The 24,237-nt window shown below is 48.3% G+C and overlaps 1 protein-coding gene and 1 long non-coding RNA gene across 2 annotated transcripts in view; one reads left to right on the top strand and one right to left on the bottom strand.

Moving 5' to 3' along the window:
- Positions 1-9,169: 9,169 nt before the first annotated feature.
- LOC116484478 (uncharacterized) overlaps positions 9,170-24,237 on the bottom strand; it is a 29,875-nt gene continuing 14,807 nt past the window's right edge. Inside the window, exons 2-3 of the long non-coding RNA XR_004252607.2 lie at positions 18,977-19,108; positions 9,170-13,483 (exon numbers count right to left, since the gene is read on the bottom strand). This is a non-coding gene — a long non-coding RNA (uncharacterized LOC116484478). The remainder of the gene's footprint in view (positions 13,484-18,976; positions 19,109-24,237) is intronic.
- Positions 16,137-17,457, top strand: LOC116484473 (PDZ and LIM domain protein 1-like). The gene has a single exon (XM_032753691.2). The coding sequence runs from the start codon at positions 16,211-16,213 to the stop codon at positions 17,204-17,206; it is 996 nt and encodes a 331-aa protein (XP_032609582.1). The 5' UTR covers positions 16,137-16,210; the 3' UTR covers positions 17,207-17,457.

Here is a 24,237-nt window from a genome sequence, read left to right as displayed (position 1 = left end):
GGAAAAGGAAAAAAGATTAGGTGGATGGATGGATAGATGATAGAAAGATAGGTAGACGATAGATAGATGATAGATAGATAGATGATAGATAGATAGATGATAGAGATAGATAGATGATAGATAGATAGATGATAGATAGATAGATGATAGATATTCAGACAGACCTTGCCAGTCAGCATCAGTCGCGCTTTCTGGGCAGTAGTCTTGTTTAACATGACCTCCAGGAAGTGAGCAGAAAAGGCCTTTCTGAAAGATTTGGTCTCTGTCAGGATACCCTGGTTGCCTGCAGGTGGAGAGAGGACTCCTTGAGCTCCTCTTCTGAGAGAAATATCCAAGGGAGACTTCTGGCCCAGCCAGGCCAGGTAAGGGTTCCAGAAAATGAGCATGAGAAGAGAGGGGAACCTGCTGCTTTGGGGTTTCTGCTGTTTCAATGTATCCTGAATGGGGCAGCCACCAGCCACCAACGATAGACACAAGGGGTTAAAACACACACACACACACACACACACACACACGCACACGCACACACACTGTGGCAAACGACATGGCTTGGGAATGGCTTTCATTCAGCACACCAATCTCAATCAGGAGCTACTGTGTCCAACACAGGATCGCATGGACTCCAGCTCATGCACTTAAAGATGTCGTGGTTAAATGTGTGGACTCTGGAGGGAGTCTGTTTGGGTTCAAACCCCACCTTTTCAGCTGGATGCACTGGCTCACACCTGCAATTTCAGCACTTTGGGAGGCTGAAGTGGGAGGATTGCTTGAGGCCAGGAGTTCAAGACCAGCCTGGGCAACATAGCGAGACCCCAGCTCTATATAAATAAACAAACAAAAACCCCCAAATCTCACCTTCTCTACGTATTAGCTGCTAACCTTAAGTTGCCTAGCCTCTCTGTGCCTCAGTTTCCTCATCTGTCACAACAACAAAAGGAATTAGAATATTAAAGCACTTAGAATAGTTCCTGGCAAATTAGCAAGCACTACTTATATAGTTGTTACTGGTACAAATAACAGCCTTTCTGAAAGAGAACCATCCGATGCTTGAAGGGATGCAGCATTTCAAGGCCATGAGGCTATTGGTGCTTCTTTTTCTCACTTTCCATCAGCTACAGAAATATAGGGGAGGCTAGCTGCTCCCCACATCTTCATGTCCCGATGTGAGGCTGCAGGGAAATCGCTTGAGTCCAGTGGCTGTCATCAAACTCCTCTGTTCTTTGGTACTTGAAGGATCTTGCCTGAGTTTGCTAGGGCTACCCCGACAAGGTGTCACAAACTAGGTGACATAACCAACAGAAATTTGTCTTCTCAGAGTTCTAGAGGCTAGAAGTGCAAGATCAAGGTGTTGGCAGGGCTGGCTCCCCTGAGGGCTGAGAGGGAAAATCTGTTGGATGCCTTTCCCATGCTTCTGGTGGTTTGCTGGCAACCTCTGGTATTCCTTGGCTTGTTGAAGCATCACCCCAACCTCTGCCTGCATCTCACATGCTGTTCTCATCGTGGGTGTGTCTGTCCCCATCTTTTCTTTTTTTTCTTTTCTTTTTTTTTTTTTTTTTTTGAGACAGAGTCTCACTCTATGTCACCCAGGCTGGAGTGCAGTGGCGCAATCTCAGCTCACTGCAACCTCTGCCTCCCGGGTTCTTCTGCCTCAGCCTCCCAAGTAGCTGGGACTACAGGCACGTGCCCCTACACCTGGCTAATTTTTGTATTTTTAGTAGAGATGGGATTTCACCATAGTGGCCAGGCTGGTCTCAAACTCCTGACCTTGTGATCTGCTCCCCTTGGCCTCCCAAAGTCCTGGGATTACAGGCATGAGCTGCCACCGCACCCGGCCAAATTTCCCCTTTTCATAAGGACAGGAGTTATGTTAGATTAGGGCTGACCTTAATGACCACATTTTAACTTGATTACCTCTGTAAAGACTATCTCCAAATAAGGCCATAGTCTGAGTTACTGGGGTTTAAGCCTTCAACTTTTTTTTTGAGGCAGGGGCAGAAGGGACAGAATTCTATGCATCCCCAGCCTCACCCCACCCAAAGCCAGCATGCTGAGGCCTGCAATCACCCCAGACAGCCCCAAAGGTTTGTAACTAAACATGCTGACCTTCTCCCCTTGACTCTTGATGTTTTGGATTTGGTTAACCAGAGGCTGAGGAAACAGATCCATTAAATTCTGCATAGCTTGAAAAATCCAAGGCAGGGCAGTTCAATTAAAGCACCTCCAATCATTCTTGTGGATTCTCTAAAAGGGTGCACTTTTTCCAGCTCTGCCTGAGTATTGTAACTCTTCACACTTTCTTGGGAAGAGTGAGAACGGGCAGGAAAAACCAGTTGCTTTGCTGGACTCTGTGTGATTCCCTGCGGCAGGACCTTTGCCGGGGCAGCCACTGAAGGAAGGTAGCCAAGACTTGGAGCACCTTCGGGCTGTGAGCCTCATTCATTCCTGGAGGCAAAAGTGCCGAGGGCAGGCCTAGCTCTGGTGTGGGAGTCAAGAAAGAGAGGAGGTGCAGGGCCGAGGGGAGGATAAAGGGGTCAAGGAGGTGAAGAAGGAGGCTGGGAAAATAGCTATTGTAATCACAGACTTTTCTATAAAATAGGTAATTTATGTGTAGTGCAGAACGATGATCTTTTCGTTAGGCTGAAAGAAACTGTGTATAGTAGCTAGGATTATATTTGGCTGTGTATGACAGAAAATGTCAAAATAATAGGCGCTTTTAAAAAAATTGACCTTTATTTCTCCCTTTTACAAAAGAAGTCGGGAATTAGGCAATCCAGGGCTGGTATGGCAGCCCATGGCCATCAGGGGAGCAGGCTCCGTGTAATATGCTGACCCTCCAGCCTTAGCATGTCTCCTCATGGTCCCTAATGGATTTTCAGCCTCCAGCCAGGTACCAGGTAGCAGGAAAGAGCCTTCTCAGAGGCCCCGCACATTACCTCTGCTGATATCTCATTGGCCAGAGCATAGTAAGGTGGCCACATAATCTTTTCTCTGGGTAGCTATGTACCTAGCAAAAACTGGGGACTTGTTATTAAGAAAAGACAAAAGGTTGGAGACCCACAGTGGTCTCCACTACACTGTATATGAAGGCAAGACAGTTGATTTCTACCTAAATCCCCAAATGTATCTTCAGGAAGAGAATGTTCCTGAAGCATGAATTCTTTGTGCATTGGAGGATCTTCCCTTTCAACCTTCAATTGCACTGCATGAAAACCACCCCTCAGGTTCTCAGCTTCAACCTCACTTTCTTGAGGAACCCTCCTCAGGCCCCTCAATCTGCATCAGGCTTCCCTGTTTGATGCTCCCATTGCACCTTATCCTTCTGCTTCAAAGCCTCTGCACCCTGGTCATTATTGACTCATCTGGAATTACGTGTGTAAGGGCTGTCTTGCCTGTAATCTAAACTGTAAGCTCCCTGAGGGCAGACTCTGCTTCACCCTCTACTGTCTGCCAATGTGTGGCACCTAGTAGGCCCTCAATAAGTATTTGTTAAGTGATCGAGTGATTAGAGTATTAGAGAGACCCCAGATTCAAGGCCATTTCCACCAAGACCTTTTTTTTTTTTTTGAGACAGAGTTTCACTCTTGTTGCCCAGGCTGGAGTGCAGTGGCGCCATCTCAGCTCACTGCAACCTCCACCTTCCAGTTTCAAGTGATTCTCCTGCCTCAGCCTCCCGAGTAGCTGGGATTACAGGCATCTGCCACCATGCCCAGCTAATTTTTGTATTTTTAGTAGAGATGGGGTTTCACCATGTTGGCCAGGCTGGTCTCAAACTCCTGACCTCATGATCTGCCTGTCTCAGCCTCCCAAAGTGCTGGGATTACAGGTGTGAGCCACTGCACCCAGCCAAACTTTTCTTTCTTTAACTAGACTTCCCTGGCTGAGACCAGGACAAAACCAGATTCCCCTGCACTGTTCACCTGCCAGGACTGGAGCAGCCCAAACGCCCATGGGAGGGCTGTTGATTGGGGCTGTCAGACCAGGCTCTCCGAGGAGAACTCCCACACCCACAGCCAACTCCACTTTACAAAACCAGCTCCAGCCAGAAGTATGCTCGGGAGGCAGGAGAACAGAAACTGCAGTAGTGTGGGTGGATTTTAAAGCTGCAAATGCAACTGGCTGCCCAATGTTTGGGAGATAAAATAGGTCACCATTCTCCCCTTGGTTCAGCATCACTCCCAGGCCCTAAAGGGGAGGGAAGAGTTTTGTAATCTTTGCTGTCACAGGCTATGGACAAATTTGGTTAAGCTCAGCTTTACAAGAGCTGCCTGCCCACCTGACTCTTGTTCACAAGACCCCTAAAAATCAGAAACAAGTCAGTCCAGGCTGTACAGAGTTGGACGGGGAATCTTCCTGAGGCTAGTTTTTAAAGAGTCCGTTTTGACACCAGCCAAGACAAAAGGCAGGACCCAGAGTCTAGACAGCTCCCAATCCCGCCGTTTTCAACTTGGCCCATTAGGATGGAGCCTTCTGTTCTCTGGCAATGAATGACAGGCTTTTAAAGGAGAGAGTGAGAAAGAGCAAGCTCTAGAGAGAGCCCCGTGAGGCCTTGGGGTAAGGGCTTCCAGGACTGTTCATGAGAAGCTGTGCATGTCTCCCTCCAACTTCCCCAGATGAGACACCAAGATTGAGAAGTGAAGAGTCATCTCCAATTTGGCAGACATCCTGACCCTCCACACTCACCATTCTGATATTTAGTCATTACCATCCTGGCATAGTTAACCATTTCTCCTTCTGACTGAGAAGCTGAAAGTGATATTCAGCCTGGGCGTGATGTAGGGATTTTCTGGGACAGGGCGGAGATGATGAGGTGCTGGAGTTGCATGAGCTGGTCATTACAGTCAAGACTTGTGAACCAGTTGTGAAACTCTTGGTAACCTGAAATCTGCCATGGTGGGAGTATTTACACTACAGAAATTGGCCAATGCTGCAAATCAGGGTTTCTTTCTTTTTTCAGTGAGACACTTCGCCAGCACACACTGCATTACTCACGCAGGAGGAGCTCTGGGAGGGCGGGAGAGAACCATGGGTGAGCAGAGTTGAGGATGTTTGGTGCCTCTCCTGATGGCTTCATCATGCCATCTTTCTCAGCGCTTCATGGTCAGTGTTTTCTCTGTGGAAAACCAAGAGATTCTACCTCTGCTCCATCAGCAAACAAGGAAGTCATTGATTTTCATGGCCCCTGTGCTAGAGGACTCCAAGAGCCCAACCTCTTAGAGCAGCAGGCCCATTTTCTGGTGGAGAAGAGAGAAGACAAAGCCAGGGAAGGGCATTTAATAGTGACAACTCAGTGAAAAAGCAGCCAGAGGCAGCCCGATGATCAAAGGTGTCTTCCTTCAAAGCCCCTGATTGAAAACGGCAATCCATGCTTGCCAATGAAGGCCACAGGTGATGTTTCTTATGTGAGTGCGTCCATCTGCTTCAGGTCATATTTTTAGAGGTCATACAAGGCTGAAAGGAAGCAAATCATTTTCACGAGAAGGATAATACATGAGACCAGGATTGGTATTGAGACAAGTTTTTAGACATTTCTGAGCTAGCCAACCTGGGGAAGAAAGTGCTTCTAGATACACAGATTTCCAGGACTTTTCCTGAGAGGGTTAGATTCTGGAGGTCTGCAGATGGGGCCAAGAACCCGTGTTTTTAACAGCCCCTTCCTCACCCCGTGATTCCGCTGATGGCAGCCTGCAGACCGCACTTCGAGGAACTGGTCTAGTGAGGGTCCTCAGAGGGCGTTTTGCAGTGGGTGGAACTGACCTCTGAGTGGGATCTTCCTTCAGTACCTAGGCCCTGCCCTGCCATGGCTATGGATCTTCAGGACTCATCCTTGGGGATCGGTGCTGGGTGTTATGGGAACAGCATAAAAACACAAAACAAAAAATTCCATTTCTCACCACCGGCGGTGAGAAATGGAGGTGGAGCCTGGAACTGTGGTCATGGGGCTCCAAGAGGAGCAGCCAGGATGCCATTGCACAACCAGCCACCTCTAAGAGAAGCAGGACTAGGCCCAGGGCTAAGCCTCCACAAGCCCTGCCGCCAGCCGCCAGCCACCCTTCCTCCCTGGGCGAGCCAGAAAGGGAAGCATAGTGAAGCCCATAGTGGCCTCCATCAACACGGAGGGCCCTCTCCTCCCTCTGCCGCAGCCATCCTACCTGCAGCCAGAATGTCCCAGGGCCAAGCTGAGGACAGGGTGGCCTCTCCAGAATCCTGCCCTTAGGGGCCCTGCCAGAGATTGGTTTTTCTTGTTGGAGGCACTTCTGCACAGTTTGCATTTATAAGGCCTGATGAAACTCATCCCAAGAACCCAAGCCCACTTGCAAAGATGGGATAGAGAAGGGGCATGGCATTCCACAGGTGGGCTCACTCTGGAGAGGAGCTACTGACCCAGCAGCAGTTCCCCCTCCCTCACCCCTGCTCACCACCCCCAGGAAGACATCCGAATCCCCATCAAATGGTCCCTGCCAAGGGCATCGTGGTAACATGGGGAAGGAGAGGATGCTAAGTTGCCCCTCTGCCCATTGGACTCCGTCTCATCTGAGGAGAATTCCACGGCAGCCCCTCCTGGGCTGTGCTCTTTATGTCTCTAAGCCACTTCCTGCTTCCTTTTCTAGGTCACAAGCCAGGCTTATAGTTGGTGTGAGTCACTTACCTAGGAAGCCCAGAGCACACGGCTGCCTCTCAGGGAGGGAGCAAAGGATATAGCTTAGAAGTGCAAGGCACTGGTTTGCTCCTAAAACACACAGATTGTCCTAGACTTTTAGCAGTGCTGTGTACCATGGCCCCCAAGCAACACACGCCTGAGAGATCCGTGATTTGCCCAATTTGCGTTCCTCTGCTGATGCCAGGCTTTCAGTTCCCAGGAGGCACTGGACAAGTGTAGTTTTGCAAATGAAACATTGCTTTGCCAAGGGGCTAGGCCTATCAGACAATCATCAGGCAACAGCCAGCAGGCCCTGTGAAAGTCAAGAAGCCATTCAAAAGCATTGTCTTCTAGTAACTAAATTTCAAATCCAGGGGGAAACCATAGCTCAGACATCGGCCAGTGTTCAGCAACCTGGATTCACAGGGAAACGGACAAGAATAGACTCTGCACAAGCCTATTGTGCATTGCTTTCCCTTCATGACATCTAGGCAGTTTACTCCTCCCGACTTCCACTACTCACTGCGTGAGGATTATTCTGTGGAAACCAGAGTACTAAGGACGAGGCGCTGGATGATTTGGTCAAAGTCAATGTGCCAAGTCAGCATCGAGCAGCTATTTTTGCCTTCCAATTCCATTCCCTGAACTTTTTTTTCTGTGAAAGCGTCTTGTAAACTAGAACACACCTGAGGTGGCAGAGGAAAAGCAGAGCTCGAATCTCTTCCCCAGGCCTCTGAGTGAGTTTTGCATTCAGGGATGATACTGGGGCAAGGGGCTTGAAAGGTCCTGATGTTGCTGACACCCGCATAAAACACTTTCTGCAGCAGGGAAGGGAAGGGGAGAGGAAAGAACAGGCAGAGAAAGACCAGAAACTCAGATCGGCCTAGGATGAGGGTAGCTGTCCTGAAAACAATCAGAAATCCAGAGTCCTGACTCTCCAGTATGGTCTTGATCCTAGTGAGATTATCTTCAAAGAGAAAACAAACTCTAGTCATGCAGAGAAGCAGCATTGTTCCATGCAGATCTACAAAAAACAACAGAAACAGCATCATCCCCTTAATTATTGAGGGAATGGGGACATAGGAATCCTCATACCCTGCTGTTGGGAATATAAACTGGAAAAACTGAGGTGGGGAATCAGTTGAGGCCAGGAGTTCAAGACCAGCTTGGCTAACATGGCGAAACCCCGTCTCTACTAAAAATACAGAAATTTGCTGGGTGTGGTGGAGTGCACCTGCAATCCCAGCTACTCGGGAGGCTTAGGCTAGAGAATCGCTTGAACCTGGGAGGCAGAGGTTGCAGTGAGCCGAGATCACACCACTGCACTCCAGCCCAGGCAACAGAATTAGACTCTGTCTCAAAATAAAAAAAATAAATAACTGGAAAAACACTGCTGATTGGCCACTTGGTAATGTTTGAGGCAGAGACTATGCTTATTTTGGGTCCATTACACTCTTGTTTTCCTCCTGGACACTCAGGAAGACTACACTTCCCAGCCTCCCTTGCAGTTAGGAGCAGTCATGTGACCGAGTTCTGGACAATTGGAAGGTGGGCAGAGGAAGCAATGTGAGTCACTGCCAGGCCTGACCCTGAAAATACCTATGTAATTCTCCATGCTCTCCCTCTCTCCCCTTACTTATCAGGTGAAATCAGAGCATCCAGTGGAGACGTCCAAGGCCGGTGGCAAATGGAGACCCATCATGTGGGCAAACCCTGCTTCCAGATGACTATGCAGAGTGCCCTCTACTCCCAATCAATGACTTGTATTGAACTGTGACATAAAAGAGAAATACATCTTTATTGTGTTAAGCCACTGAGATTTTGGCTATGTCTCTTACAACATTTAGCCTATCCTGACTGACACACTATCACAATCCTTTAAAAGGTCATAAGCTTTGACCTAGCAATTAAATTCTTTGGAACATATCCTAAGGAAATAATTAAGAAAATCACCTAGGCGGGGCTCAGTGGCTCACGCCTGTAATCCCAGCACTTTAGGAGGCCGAGGTGGGCAGATCACGAGGTCAGGAGATCGAGACCATCCTGGCTAACACAGTGAAACCCCGTCTCTACTAAAAATACAAAAAAGTAGCTGGGTGTGGAGGCGGGCGCCTGTAGTCCCAGCTACTCGGAGAGGCTGAGGCAAGAGAATGGAGTGAACCCGGGAGGCAGAGCTTGCAGTGAGCCGAGATTGGGCCACTGCACTGCAGCCTGGGTGACAGAAAAAAAAAAAAAAGAATAATCAAAATTATAAAGAATGGGGTGGTGGTCATGCCTGTAATCCAGATTTGTGCTTGAGGCCAGGAGTTTGAGATCAGCCTGGTCAACATAGCAAGACCCCATCTCTAATAAAATTTTTTTTTAAATTATAAACAACATTAATCTCCAATAATAGGCAACTCATTAAATAAATAATAATACAACTCTGCAAAGGGATATTTAGGCACTTAATGTCGTTTAAATGTATTTATTGACATGAAAAAATTTCATGATTTAGTATTACATGAAATAGAGTAACAAAGCAACATGGACAGTATGAGCCCATAACTATTTATATATGTATATGCATGCAAAGAAGAAAGTTTGGAAATATACCAAAAAACAGTGATTATTTCTGGACTACAGGTGGCTTTTAAAAATTATCTCTTTCTTGCAGTTTTATGCTTTTTCTACAATGAGCACATATTTTTTTCAGTTAAAAAAATTTTTTTGGCTGGGTGTGATGGCTCATGCCTGTAATTCCAGCACCTTGGGAGGCCAAGGCAGGCAGATCACAAGGTAAGGAGTTCAAGACCAGCCTGGCCAATATGGTGAAACCCCATCTCTACTAAAAATACAAAAAAAAAAATTAGCTGGGCATGGTGGCGCATGCCTGTAGTCCTAGCTACTCGGGAGGCTGAGGCAGAAGAATCGCTTGAACCTGGGAGGCGGAAGTTGTAGTGAGCCACTGCACTCCAGCCTGGGTGACAGAGCGAGACTCTGTCTCAAAAAAAATTTTTTTTTTTAAGTAGCCTGTTGGAAATGGATGGGTCTCCTTTGAACTTTAGGGCTGGCCTTACTCTCTCTCAAAGTGTTAAGTGTAATGGGTGCAAAGGAAACACGGGTCCCTTCCACTCTTCTGGGCTAAAATGCCACCATTCGTAAGGTTAAATACCTATTTTATCTTCACCACTGAGAGCAACTCTCAAGCCCTTCATTCAGTTAGCTTCAGGGCTCAGTTCTACTGACATAGTACTCTGGCTTTAAGGAAAGATGTACCTTTTTATCACAATGTTTTTCAGGATTTTCTCAGAGTTGCTGGGCCTCAGAACTCTCTTCTTTTGAGTCCTAATTTGGATAATTTGGGAAACTGCAGCCACAAGTCCTCGCTCCCTTGAGATTGGCTGAGTGAGGCAGACTACGCCTACAGCGCAGAAAGCAGGGCAGGAAATCACACTCTAACCGTAGGTCTTTATTCAGAAACCCAGCAGCCTCACTACCAAATAACCTGGGGAGACCTAAAGCCTCAGTGCCCTGACCTATAAGATCAAAGAATCTCATGTGATCTCTCCAAGTGGACTTCTAATAACAAGTAGCACTGCCAGTTTCTGTTTTGACCTTCCAACCACAGGATCATGCCAACATTCAGTAGTAACTCCATTTTTTTTTTCCTGCCAAATCGACTCCTTGTTCTTTTCAACACATCCTCACACAGAGGGAACAAGCCACTGAGGTTTCCTGTTGAGGAAGGTTCTTTGGTGTTCTGTGAGGAAACCATATATTAATAGAAACCATGTGTAAGTTTTCTGTGTAGTAGGACAGAACTACCTTAATTTAACTTGATGTCTTTTCGACAAACCGTGTACCCCTAAAATGAAGACATGGAAGGAAGGTGTTTATTTTCATCCCAGCTCTTACTCTGCTGCATTGTTCCTGCGTACCTTTCTCTCATACCACAGAGGAGGAGCTTCTTGAGGACCATGACAGTCATTATTTCTCCATCCCTGCTCCTGGCACTAGCAGGACCTCCCCTCCTCCCTCCTAACAAAGTTTTCAGTGAATAAGTGAATGAATGAACGTTCCCCTGTTTCCTTACGGGTTTCAACCAGCACAGACTACCTGCCTTTGTTCAAATGTGTCCTGTATGTCTCTATGGGCACTGTGTTTTATGGGTTTTTCGAAATCTTCCCGTGCACACAGTAGCGTAGCAGTAAGATCACCTACATACATTGTAGGACCCACTGAAAAATGAAAATGCAGGACCCCTTGTTCAAAAATTAGTTACAATGTCAAATTATTCAAAATTAATAACATTAATTTTAAACATTAAATAGTAAATGATTAAGAATTTCAAAGCTTTGCAGGGTACAGCAGTGCAGGCGAGCCTGGTTCTCGCCCACCACATGGCTCAGCTGCCTGTTCCTCCCCTCTGCTCGGAGTCGCAGTCCCGAGGCCAGCAGGGTGTTTACTGACTTGGGCCTATCCACACCCTGCTCTGCATCCTGTCAGCAGAGTTTCATTTGGAATCCTGGGCAAAGGTCTCCAATGGCTGATTCTACCGCCAACAGAAAACACTCTCCCTCTTCTGGATGTGTTGGCAGGAAAACCAAATTTTTATCTCTCCAGGTCAGCTAAAATCTTGAGGCCAGTTTACTTCCCCAGTGATCTCACCTGAATCATCGTTCACTTCTGCCCCCAGTGAAACTGAATCTGCACTCAGCGCGACTCTCAGCCCAAGTGAGGTGCCACGCCCCCACCTCACTTGTCTTCTACTGAGGCCTTTCCTGATAACCCGTTTCCCTGGGTTGCCCTCTCTTGCCCTTGAGACCCCTGTTCAGTTGTGAACAGTCTCTCCATTCTATGGCTGCAGACTCTTGACTGAAATCTGTTTGCCTCCATCAAAATTAGATCTTTCCAAGGAAACCACCTGCCCCCGTGTGGCTCTCACAGTTCCCAAGTGGAATCTTCCAGTGCCTCTCCCCACTGCCAGACCTGCCATCACCACAGAAAAGCTGAATTTTCATGTGTGAATTAGCCAGTATCCTGGCCTCAAATTTGTTCACCTCCTTAACTTAGGTGACCATTGTCTCCTCTCCACCTCAGCCATCTCTATATCCTGTAGATTCTCAAAACTCAGAACTGAAATGGTAAACTTCAATATCCCTAAACTTATTGAAAACACACAAACTCCAATATCCCACATTCTCATTTCAATTCCTTGGTTTCCAGCATTCATACTGTCAAACATCAGCATTTTTGTGTTCCTCCACATGGCCTGTCTCCATGTGAAGAGCTTGGGCTTCCTCACAGCACGGTGGTCTCGAGGTAGTCAGACTTGCTACATGGTAGCTAGTCTCCAGGAGTAAAAGCAGACGCTGATAAACCTTTTGAAAGTTAGGCCCAGAACTGGCATAGCATCCTCTCTGCCTTGTTCTGTCAGTCAAAGCAAGTAATAAGAAATCATGAGGTGAGTCCAGATTCAATGGAAGGAGAAATAAACTTCAGCTCTTGAACAGTGGAGCAGCACGTGTATACAATGGGAGAAGGATTTGATGGTGGCCATTTTTGGACACTGTCTACTACAGAGGAGAGAGAAAATAAATATATAGACAAACAGGAAAAGACCAGATAGTAATTGTCAGGCCTCTGAGCCCAAGCTAAGCCATCATATCCCCTGCGACCGGCAGGTACACATCCAGATGGCCTGAAGTAACTGAAGAATCACAAAAGAAGTGAAAATGGCCTGTTCGTGCCTTAACTGATGACATTACCTTGTGAAATTCCTTCTCCTGGCTCATCTTGGCTCAAAAGCTCCCCCCACTGAGCACCTTGTGACCCCCACCCCTGCCTGCCAGAGAACAACCCCCTTTGACTGTAATTTTCCACTACCCACCCAAATCCTATAAAACGGCCCCACCCCTATCTCCCTTCGCTGACTCTTTTCGGACCCAGCCCACCTGCACCCAGGTGAAATAAACAGCCTTGTTGCTCACACAAAGCTTGTTTGGTGGTCTCTTCACACGGACGCGAGTGAAAGTAATAAGAGCTGTTCAGAGAATTGAAACAGGGTGATATGATGGAGAATGACTGAGGAGCTCCTGGAGATTGAGGGGGTTGTCAGGTAAAGTCTCTCTGAGGAAGTGATGTTTAAATTACAACTTGTGGCTGGGCGCAGTGGCTCACGCCTGTAATCCCAGCACTTTGGGAGGCCAAGGCTGGTGGATCATCTGAGGTCAGGAGTTCGAGACCAGCCTGGCTGACATGGTGAAACCCCATCTCTATTAAAAATACAAAAATTAGCTGGATGCGGTGCTAGGCGCCTGTAATCCCAGCTACTCAGGAGGCTGAGGTGGGAGAATCGCTTGAACCCAGGAGGCAGAGGTTGCAGTGAGCTGAGATCGCGCCATTGCACTCCAGCCTGGGTGACAAGAGTGAAACTCCGTCTCAAAAAATAAAATAGAAATAAATTACAACTTGAAAAGCAAGAATTTCCAGGTGTGTGAAGGTCCAGGCAGGAGGAAGAGCCAGCAGAAATGCTCTAACATGGGACTGAGCCAGGCACGTTTAAGGAATAGAAAGACCACACGTTAGAAGGGCAGGGAGCATGGGCTGGAAAACAGGTCAGACAAGTGGGAAGGGCCAGATCAAGTGAATCAGGGGAAGGAAGCTGGACTTTATTCCCAGAACCATTCATGGAAAGTGATTGAAGGGTTTGCAGCAGAGAGGGGACATAATATGACTTACATTAGTGAAAGGTCACTCCGGCTGCCTTGCAGAGAACAGAAAGTGTAAGTGTGGTAGCAGCAAGACCAGTCAGGAGGCTACTATGAAAGCCCAGGGGAGATGGTGGCTTGTTCTGGCTGCTGGCTGTGGGGAGGAGACAAAATAGAGATAAGTTTGGTGGCTGGACCAGAAGTTGCTGAGGATTGAGCCTGTACTGTCTTGGTTCATTTCCCCTTCATGCCCAGGTGATCACTGCAGAAACCTCCTGGTTGGTCCTCACCCACACCTAGCTGTCAGTTAGTCCCCTCCTTAGAGTTTTGTGGGGGTTTTCTGTTTTGTTGAGACAGGGTCTGCTTCTGTTGCCCAGGCTGGATTGCGGTGGTGCAATCATAGCTTACTATAACCTCGAACTCCTAGACTTCAAGCAATCCTCTTGCCTGGCCTCTGGAGTAGCTGGGACTACAGGCAACACCACCATGCCCAGCTAATTAAAAAAAAAAAAAAAAAAAAAAAAGATAACTTTTGTAGAGATGGAGTCTCGCTATGTTGCCTAGGCTGGTCTCGAATTCCTGGGCTCAAGTGATCCTCCCACCTTGGCCTCCCAAAGTGCTGGGATTACAGGTGTGAGCCATGGTACCTGGACATCCTTAGAGTTTTTAAGATTACTTTAAATTCCATATCATTGCACACAATGAGACCCTTCACGGTAGGCTCTGCTCCTTCCCACTTAGATTGGTTTCCCATCTCTGTCCCACATAGGCCTTTGCTCCAGCCAGATCTAAGTCTTCACTGTTCCCTGACCATGTCCTGGTTCATGACCCTGTGCCTGGCACGTGCTGTCTCCTCTGCCTAAAATATTTCTTCTCCCTCACCTTCATTACTTTGTCTACCCAACTTCTGTTCCTCCCTCAAAATCTAGCAGGTGTCACCTCTTCCACTAAGCCTTCCCTGAAACCCCAGTTTTATATAGATTTCTATGCACACACAACAGCATAAATGTCCAACTCCTTGTCTGTCTCTTCCAATTGGTTGGGGTTTCTTAAGGACAGAGACCATCCCTAGAATCCGGCACAGGACTCCATAAGCTGATGCTATCATGTTCAGCACGGCTTACCCTTGGAGTGTGAAAATGTGTCTTACGAGGTCAAATCACAGCAGAAAGATTCAATAGATCCCCGTAACGAGGTCCTCCATTCTCCCAGGCTGATTCTGGGAGGCTGGACTCATCACTTAAGAAGCCTGCAAGTAAGCGCCGGGCACGGTGGCTCACGCCTGTAACCCCAGCACTTTGGGAGGCCAAGGTGGGTGGATCACGAGGTCAGGAGTTCAAGACCAGCCTGGCCAACATGGTGAAACCCTGTCTCTACTAAAAATACAAAAATTAGCCGGGCGTGGTGGTGCATGCCTGTAATCCCAGCTACTGAGGAGGCTGAGGCAGGAGAATTGCTTGAACCCGGGAGGTGGAGGTTGCAGTGAGCTGAGATCGTGTCACTGCACTCCAGCCTGGGGGGATACAGCAAGAGTCTGTCTCAAAAAAAAAAAAAAAAAAGGGAGAAGCCTGTAAGTCTTCAATGGGAGAACTGACACAAGATCCTCAGGGCTCGACATGCTCCAGGAAAGGTCTGGCCCCTGCACATGATGGTCAACATCACTGCTGGTAATAGTATCGACTCTTGGCAGAATTAGTACTCAGACCACTATTCTCCCCTCGCTCCCACCCACAGTCTCTGGGAAGATCTGAAAAGCCTATTGCTGTCAACATGAAGTTCACCATAATGTTTAAAGGTAAATACACTACAAGTGGCTGACTCTAAAATCTACACCCAGACCCGGTCCTCGTTTCTGGACTTCAGACTCTCATATCAAATTGCCTGATGGACTTCTGTACCTAGATATCCTCCAAACTTGGCAAAACTGAACTCGTCATTTCTCTTGCCCCCATATACTCATGGGTGGCAGCCCACTGGGAATGACTGATGGATGTTTCTCGAGTTCACCCTCTTCATTGCCATTGCCAGGACCCTGTTGCAAGCCCTTAGCTTCTCTGGCCTGCATAACCACCTGAGCCTTTCCCCAGCCTCCCTGTTCCTGGCCTCATGTTCCTCAGGTACCCAGCGCATCTCTCCAAAATGCAAATCTAATCTTGTCCTTCCTCTCTCAGAAAACCTTTAATTGCCCAATGCAGGTTATCAAACTTTAGTTTTGCATCTGAATTGCCTTATAAGCTTCTTTAAAAATGCAGATTCCTGAGCCCCCTCTAGACCTCCAAAAATCTAAAGTTCTGTGGATGGAGTGATGCACATTCTCAAACAGTGCCCAAGGGGTTCTGATAGCGCTGGGTTCCACCTTGAGAAACACTGTCATGCACAGGCAACTCCAAGCTCCATCATTCACTCCACCAGGCCCTTCTCAGGCCAGGGACCCCTCAAGCAAGGTCTGTGTCATCCACTGCCTCCTCACACACCCTACTCTCCATGGTACTGCTTACCTTCCACCTTTGCTCTATTTTGCCTGGTGCCAAGAATGTCTTCTTCGAAAGACTGAGCCCCCTTTTCATTCTGGTAACTCAATAATCCTTTGGAACATTGCTACTCAAGGCATCAGCATCACCTGGGATCTTGTTAGAACTTCAGAATCGCAGGCCCCACCCCAGCCCTACTGAATCAGAGCCTTGGTAATTCCTATGCACATGAGAAGAAGAAGCACAGCCTTATAACTTGGTTCAATGGTCACCTGTTCCAAGAAGCCTTCCTAGACTGACACAGGCTCATCAAATACCCATTCCTCCAAACTGACACTGGGCATCACAATCACAGGGCTTGTAACATTTAAAAGTTAGGAATCTTGAGCTGCCAGGGAGCCCTGCACGCCATGCCACGTCCTGCCTGTCTGTCCCCGCAGGTCGTCGCCCGTCACAGCTGTGCCATGACCACCCAGCAGCTCGTCTTCCAGGGCCCGGGCCCGTGGGGCTTCCGTTTCGTGGGTGTCAAGGACTTCGAGCAGCCTCTCACCATTTCCTGGGTCACTCCTGGAAGCAAGGTGGCTCTAGCTAATTTATGTATCAGAGATGTAATCACAGCCATTGATGGGGAAAATTCTAGCAATATGACACATTTGGAAGCTCAGAACAGAGTCAAAGGCTGCAAAGACAACATGACTCTCACTGTAGCCAGATCCGAACATAAAGTCTGGTCTCCTCTGGTGACGGAGGAAGAGAAGTGTCGTCCATACAAGATGAATTTAGCCTCTGAACCCCAGGAGGTCCTGCACATAGGAAGCGCCCACAACCAAAGTTCCATGCCCTTTACCACCTCGCCTGCCTCCAGCACTAACGCCAGGGTCATCACAAACCAGTACAACCACCCAGCTGGCCTCTACTCTTCTGAAAATATCTCCAACTTCAACAACGCCCTGGAGTCAAAGACTGCTGCCAGTGGGGTGGAGGCGGACGGCAGATGGTTAGACCATGCTCAGCCTCCAACCAGCCTTGTCATCGACAAAGAATCTGAAGTTTGCAAGATGCTTCAGGAGAAACGGGAGTTGAATGAGCCCCCAAAACAGTCCGTGTCTTTTCTGGTTTTGCAGGAAATCCTGGAGTCTGAAGAAAAAAAGGATCCCAACAAGCCCTCAGGATTCAGAAGCGTTAAAGCTCCCGTCACTAAAGTGGCTGCATTGATTGGAAATGCTCAGAAGTTTCCCACGTGTGACAAATGTGGCCCTGGAATTGTCGATGTGTTTGTGAAGCTGCGGGACCATCACCGCCACCCCGAGTGTTACGTGCACACTGACTGTGGCACCAACCTGGAACAGAGGGGTCATTTCTTTGTGGAGGATCAAATCTACAGTGAGAAGCATGCCTGGGAATGAGTCGCACCACCCGAGGGCTACGAAGTGGTCACCGTGTTCCCCAAGTGACCTGGCAGATCTGACCACTGTTCTCCAGCCGGCCTGTGCTGCAGCTTTTTCTCCGAGTGTCCTGGCCCTCTCCTCTCTTGAAAGTTCTCTGCTTACTTTGGTTTTCCCGCTGCTCGTAAAACATTGAGTCCCCTGCCTTGGTTAATTGACTCACACCAGCTGTGTGATGCTCGTTTTTACAATTAAAGAAAAACGGTTTTGTTCAGTGTTCCCTTGCCAGAAACACCATGTCCTTCCCTCCCCTCTGTTCTTCTCGGCTGCATTTGGATATCAGCCAAATTTGAACCTAATCAAATATAATGTATCTGAGATTGATTTTGTTTTTACTCAATAAATTTATAGACTCCAAAAATAAAACATAAAAATAAATAAAAGTTAGGAATCTCATAGTCCTGTCTCAGAGAACTGTCAGATTTAAAGAGTGGCCCAAAGAAGAATTCTAATCCCATTATCCCCAAAGCCCAGGGAACACCCCTTTCTCATTCTTGCAGTCCCATGCCCCATCTTGGCACCTTGCCCCCTTTCTTCTCTGCTGGTGTTCAGCCCCACAGGAGGTGTTTCCGACATGGCCGGTCCCCCTGCCTCATCTGGCCTCTGTGGCGTGGTTCTTCTCCGGCCCTGTTTTTCTCCTGAGAATCTTGCTGGGTGGCTCCATCTCTTCTCCTTTCAGAGAGTGGGGCAGGCGGAAGGAGTGAAGTGGGCAGTGCCGTGTTCTCAGTGGGTTCTGGGCTGTCGTAGAAGTGCCTCCCGGCCGGGCGCGGTGACTCACACTTGTAATCCTAGCACTTTGGGAGGCCGAGGCGGGCGGATCACCAGGTCAGGAGATTGAGACCATGATGAAACCCCGTCTCTACTAAAAATACAAAAAAAAAATTAGCCGGGTGTGATGGCGGGCGCCTGTAGTCCCAGCTACTCAGAGAGGCTGAGGCAGGAGAATGGCGTGAACCTGGAAGGCGGAGCTTGCAGTGAGCCGAGACTGTGCCACTGCACTCCAGCCTGGGCGACAGAGCAAGACTCCGTCTCAAAAAAAAAAAAAAAAAAAAGTGCCTCTTCATGTTTCTCTCTCTCCCATCCTTGGACAGCAAGACTCCTGTTCATTGTTGGATACCCAACATGTCCCTCACATGGTGGGAAGAGCACCAGCCCAGAGGCCAGAGGCCTGTTCTCACACCCGGCTCTGCCACGGACTAGGGATGTCACCCGGGGTGGGCCCCTGTACCTCTCTGAACCTCTAGTTATTGGTCTGTTAAAGGGGGATAATACTTGCCTGGTCTGCCTCACACCTTCCATAAGATGTTTCTTTTCTTTTTTTTTGAGATGGAGTTTCGTTCTTGCTATCCAGGCTGGAGTGCAGTGGCGCGATCTTGGCTCACTGCAACCTCCACCTCTCAGGTTCAAGCCATTCTTTTGCCTCAGCCTCCTGATTAGCTGGGATTAAAGGTGCAGGCCACCAGGCCCAGCAATTTTTTTTTTTGTATTTTTAGTAGAGATGGGGTTTCAACATGTTGGCCAGGCTGGTCTTGAACTCCTGACCTTAAGTGATCTGCCCGCCACGGCGTCCCAGAGTGCTGGGATTACAGGTGTGAGCCACCGTGCCTGGCCCCATACGATGTTTCTACAAAGTGAAGACGGTACCTGGGTATGACGTATAAACATGTGTGTGCGTGCACACACACACACACACACACACACACACACACACACACACACGCTTATACTTACAGCCACTCCACCTCGGTGCTGTTCATCAGCCAAAACAAAAGACAGCAAAATCCCATCTTTCTTCCATTTTCAGTGCTGCCGCAATGGTCTGCATGAGTGGCCTGGCTGACACCCTCAGGAGCACCAACAATGCTGAAAAGAGAAGCAGACACCAGGTTCTCTTTTTTTTTCTTTCTTTCTTTTTTTTTTGAGACAGAGTCTTGCTCTGTCACCCAGGCTGGAGTGCAGTGGCGCGCCCTCAGTTCACTGCAATCTCCACCTCCTGGGTTCAAGCGATTCTCCTGCCTCAGCCTCCTAAGTAGCTGGGATTACAGGCATGCGCCACCAAGCCTGGCTAATTTTTGTATTTTTGGTAGCGACGGGGTTTCACCATGTTGGCCAGGCTGGTATCGAACTCCTGACCCCAAGTGATCCACCTACCTCAGCCTCCCAAAGTGCTGGGATTATAGGCATGAGCCAGTGTGCCCGGCCAACACCAGGTTCTTATTAGGCTGTGCTCAAATATCATCGTCTGGTTTCTAATTGTGATGATGAAGCTTGGTAACTTCGGAAAATTTGAAATCATTGTTGATCCTAGAACTGAGAAAATTGTTGTGACCCCCACAGGCAGGCTAAATAAATGTGCAGTGATCATCTCCAGATTTACTGTGCAACTCAAAGACCTAGAAAAATGGCAGATTAGTCTCCATCCCATCAGTTTGGTTTTGTTGATCTGATGACTGCAGCTGGCATCATGGACCACGAGGAAGCATGAGAAAGGCATAGAAGAGAGAAAACCCTAGGATTCTTTTTCTGGGGATGAAATAAATGATTACAAATTAAATGCTTCCCTCAATAAACAAAACCGAGAGAGAGACAGAGAGAGAAAGAGAGCGAGCAAAGCCCCAGGTCAGTTGTCTGCCGGCTGCTGCTCTGAGTCTCAGCCAGAGCTCTGGACGAGGAGGAACTCAATCCCCTTGGCGTCCCCACGAGTGCCTAGAGTGGAGATTTCTCCTCTGCAGCAGACTGGTTATCTGGTACATGTGGACGTTCTCACTGAGGAGTGTTTCAGAGCCATTAGCAGGCACAGAAGTACTCTGGCCATCCAGGGAGTTGGTCGCAGCTCACTCTAGCAGAAGAATGAGGGACTGGGGCCCAGAAGTTAGCATGCTTGCCTAGGACATCTATGGAATCTTTATTTTCTCTTTTTTCCTGCTAAATGAGGCGAGAGAGTTCTATAAATGGGTATGGGGTCAAGGAACACATATTATTTTTGGAATAGTTACAAAGATCTCTCGGGCATAAATGAGACTTGGAAACTGGACTACTCCTCTCCTCCCCACTTCCATTTGATGAATGACAGCTCTTTATGTATGACACACCTACCATGCGCCATGCACAGTATTAGATGCTTGACTTCTGTTCTTTTAAGAGTTGAAAATGAGGCACAGGTGCTCACGTGTTCTTTTCACAGAGTTGAAAATGAGGCCCAGGTGCTCACGTGATTTTTAGAACCTAGGGTAGAGCCTGGAGCATCTGACCTTCACCTCCATCTTCCTCACTCTGTCAGCCTTTCCCAAGGTATTCTCAGTAGAGGCCTAGTCTGGGGGGACCTTCTGTGGTCAGATGAATTGGTTGGGCCCTGTCAGCACTTTATGTGCCCTTTGGTTTCAGGATACTATGAGCTGAACATCACAGGATACCCTAAGGCCTAAACTACAAAGTGACAAACCCAAAGGGCCATTCTGGGGTGGTTAATGCAGCAACTTAACAGCATCAAAGATCAAGACCAGTTTCTCTATTTTCTTGGCTTTTCCCTCATGATTCCAACAGAATTGCAGTAGCGCCAAGCCCATGTTTTCACATGACAATGTCCTAAGGCAGGAAGAGGCAAGTACTCATCCTGTGTCATATTTTAAGAGCCAAGAAATCCTTCCTAGAGGTTCCCAGGGCTGATCGTCTTTGCATTCGTTACATGCAGGACCACAGCACATGGCCATAACTAAAGCAGTCACTAAAGGAAAACGGCTCAGACCTGTGAACATTTCGTCCTGGGACCAGGGAGGAGCCCATGAGACACACAGGTGCTATAAACCAACAAAATCGCAAAGGCATGTGGCAGGGAATATTGAGCAGGAAACCAACACGGTTTTCCACACCCTTCTTGAAGATTTGCATTGCACATTAATATGTTTAAGGCTCTATTGTAAAGAAAGGTACTTCTTTTTTTTTTTGAGACAGAGTCTCACTCTGTCACCTAGGCTGGAGTGCAGTGCTGTGATCTCAGCTCACTGCAAGCTCCACCTCCCGGGTTCATGCAATTCTCCTGCCTCAGCCTCCTGAGTAGCTGGGACTACAGGAACCCGCCACCACGCCCAGCTAATTTTTTTAATTCTTTAGTAGAGACGGTGTTTCACTGTGTTAACCAGGATGGTCTCGATTTCCTGGCCTTGTGATCTGCCCACCTCGGCCTCCCAAAGTGCTGGGATTACAGGTGTGAGCCACCGTGCCTGGCCGGTATTTTACTTGTTTTAACCCAGTGCTTCCCAGACATTTTTTTTTTTTTTTTTTGAGACAAGAGTCTTGCTCTGGAGTGCAGGCTGGAGTGCAGTGCTGTGATCTCAGCTCACTGCAACCTCTGCCTCCCGGGTTCAAGCAATTCTCCCGCCTCAGCCTCCTGAGTAGCTGGGATTACAGGCGTGCACCACCATGCCCGGCTAATTTTTGTATTTTTAGTAGATTCAGGGTTTCAACATGTTGGCCAGGCTGGTCCACCTGCCTCGGCCTCCCAAAGTGCTGGGAATTCAGGCATGAGCCACTGCGCTCGGCCCAGACTTATTTTTTCTTGGAGTTCTTATTAACTCCCTGCAGACACTGTGAGCAAAGCTGGGTCCGCCATGCTGTTTGTCTTCAGTTGAACGACTGTCCTGAGAGCTCTTTGGCACAGCCGTGCAGCCAGATAGTGCCCTTTGCAAACATCAGAGAACAATGAGAGCTAGAAGAATGGCTCGGCTCAGTCATTTGAAGGAGAGAGTTTTCTTTGGCTCATTTAATGGGAAATAAAGGCAGAGTTCTCTCCTGTGGGCTTCTTTTCCTTTTGGCCATTCTAAATTAATAGGTTTAAGACATTACTTTTACTTTAATTTCTTTCCATTACACTTTCAGTACTCCAGTGCCACCAGGGAGGGCAGAAATGACTGCTTTTAATAGTGATTAAAGACGGACCCATGGTTAGGTCAAACCAGGCCTGCACCTCCTCCCATGCTGCACGTGCATCAGCATCAGCAAAGCCTGCAAGAATGCTGTTGAGTGATGACTTCCCCACGGCCACTTGTCTGCAGCAAGCAGCCTGCCAGAAGCCGGGACAGCTGGCAGCCCGTGCCCACCAAGCTCTCAGCCCCAAAACCTCTCCTTCTCTCTCCTTCTCAGTCCTCCTGTCTCCCCACCCATAGTGTGTTCTCTAGCGATACATCCATTAGCTGTTTCCCTGCTGCTAGACTTCTAGATTATTTAAACTGCTTTTGCTGTTGGAAGCAATGCCTCCCTGAGCATGCGTGTGAGCATTTCTCAAAGGTAGATCCCAGAATGAGGAATCACTTGGTTCACCAGGCTTGCACATTTAAAAATGTGACAGATACATGCTTTTAAACTGCTCCATCGCCTTGGTGCAGAATGGAACTCCTGAGAGGTGAGGTCAGCGAGAAGATGTGAGTGGCTCTGAGCTGACGGTGGCCCGTATGTTCCCATCCCAGCACTCACACCCGTGCAGTGAGAAGATGTGAGTGGCTCTGAGCTGGCCGGTGGCCTGCCTGTTTCTGTCTCGGCACTCACACCGTGCAGTGAGAAGATGTGTGTGGCTCTGACCTGGCCAGTGGCCCATGTGTTCCTGTCTGGCACTCACACCAGGCAGTGAGAAGATGTGTGTGGCTCTGAGCTGACGGTAGCCTGCATGTTCCTGTCCCGGCACTCACACCCGTGCAGTGTTGCTTCTCCTGCACTTGCTGATCCTGTAATTGATATAGGGAAGGGCCTGGCAATGGCTTGTCTCAGGGGGAAAGAATGATTCCCCTTCTATGTTTCTGCTCAGTCATTTCCTCTTCTGCCGGGGTGGGATGAGATAGGAACAGGAAGGGTTTGAGGAAAGAAGTCCTTTGTTTAAAAATAGCAGAGAAGTGCTGCTTGGTAATTTCCCTGATTTTTACTCACTGAAGAACGTGACTCCAGCTCTTCTTGAGTTTGGGACAATGGAATGGCTTGGCGCCATCCTAGCCTCTATCATGGGTTCATGCAACAAGCATGTGTTGAACACCTCAGGGGTATAGCATACTGATTGATCAGGGCATCACTGGCCTTCATGCAGAAGTGGGGTCCTGGGAGACCCCTACTATTTGAGTCAAGGCCTGTTTCATTGTTCTTGACTGAATGTTTATGTTTCTCACAAAATTCTTTTTTTTTTTTTTTTTTTGAGACGGAGTCTCGCTCTATCGCCCAGGCTGGAGTGCAGTGGCGCGATCTCGGCTCACTGCAAGCTCCGCCTCCCGGGTTCAGGCCATTCTCCTGCCTCAGCCTCTCCGAGTAGCTGGGACTACAGGCGCCTGCCACCACGCCCGGCTAATTTTTTTGTATTTTTAGTAGAGGCGGGGTTTCACCGTGGTCTCGATCTCCTGACCTCGTGATCCGCCCGCCTCGGCCTCCCAAAGTGCTGGGATTACAAGCGTGAGCCACCGCGCCCGGCCTCTCCCAAAATTCTTATGTTGAAGTCCTAATCCTCAGGGCAATGGTATTTGGAGATGGGGCTTTTTGGGAGGTAATGAGTTAGGTGAGGTCACAAGGGTGGGGGGCCTCGGTCCGATGGGATTACTGTCCTTTAGAAGAAGGAACAGCAGAGAGCATGCGCACTCTCTCTCTCCCTTCCCCACGTGAGCACTTAGCAGGAAGGCAGCTGCCTGCAAACCAGGAAGAGAAACCTCACCAGGAACCGGACCCTGATCTTGGACCCGCACCCTGATCTTAGACCCAGAACTGTGAGAAAATACATTTCCGCTGTTGAAGCCACCCAGTCGATGGTATTTTATTATGGCAGCCCAAGAAGACTAAGACAACTGGGTAGCTGGGAGGTGCCATGGGGAGCACACAGGGACTTGGGGAGTGACCAGCCACCCACTGGTGCAGAACTGTTTCAATATTTCAACAACAGATACAAAAATGCTAGTACCAGCACTGTTCATGGAGTTTACATTCTAGTGAGAAGAGATAGACAATATACAAAATAAGCAAAATAA

Source organism: Hylobates moloch, unplaced genomic scaffold, assembly GCF_009828535.3.
Source record: "Hylobates moloch isolate HMO894 unplaced genomic scaffold, HMol_V3 SCAFFOLD_16, whole genome shotgun sequence".
NCBI lineage: Eukaryota > Metazoa > Chordata > Mammalia > Primates > Hylobatidae > Hylobates > Hylobates moloch.
Note: the sequence above shows the minus strand (reverse complement) of the source record. Positions and strands in the feature narration are given on the sequence as shown.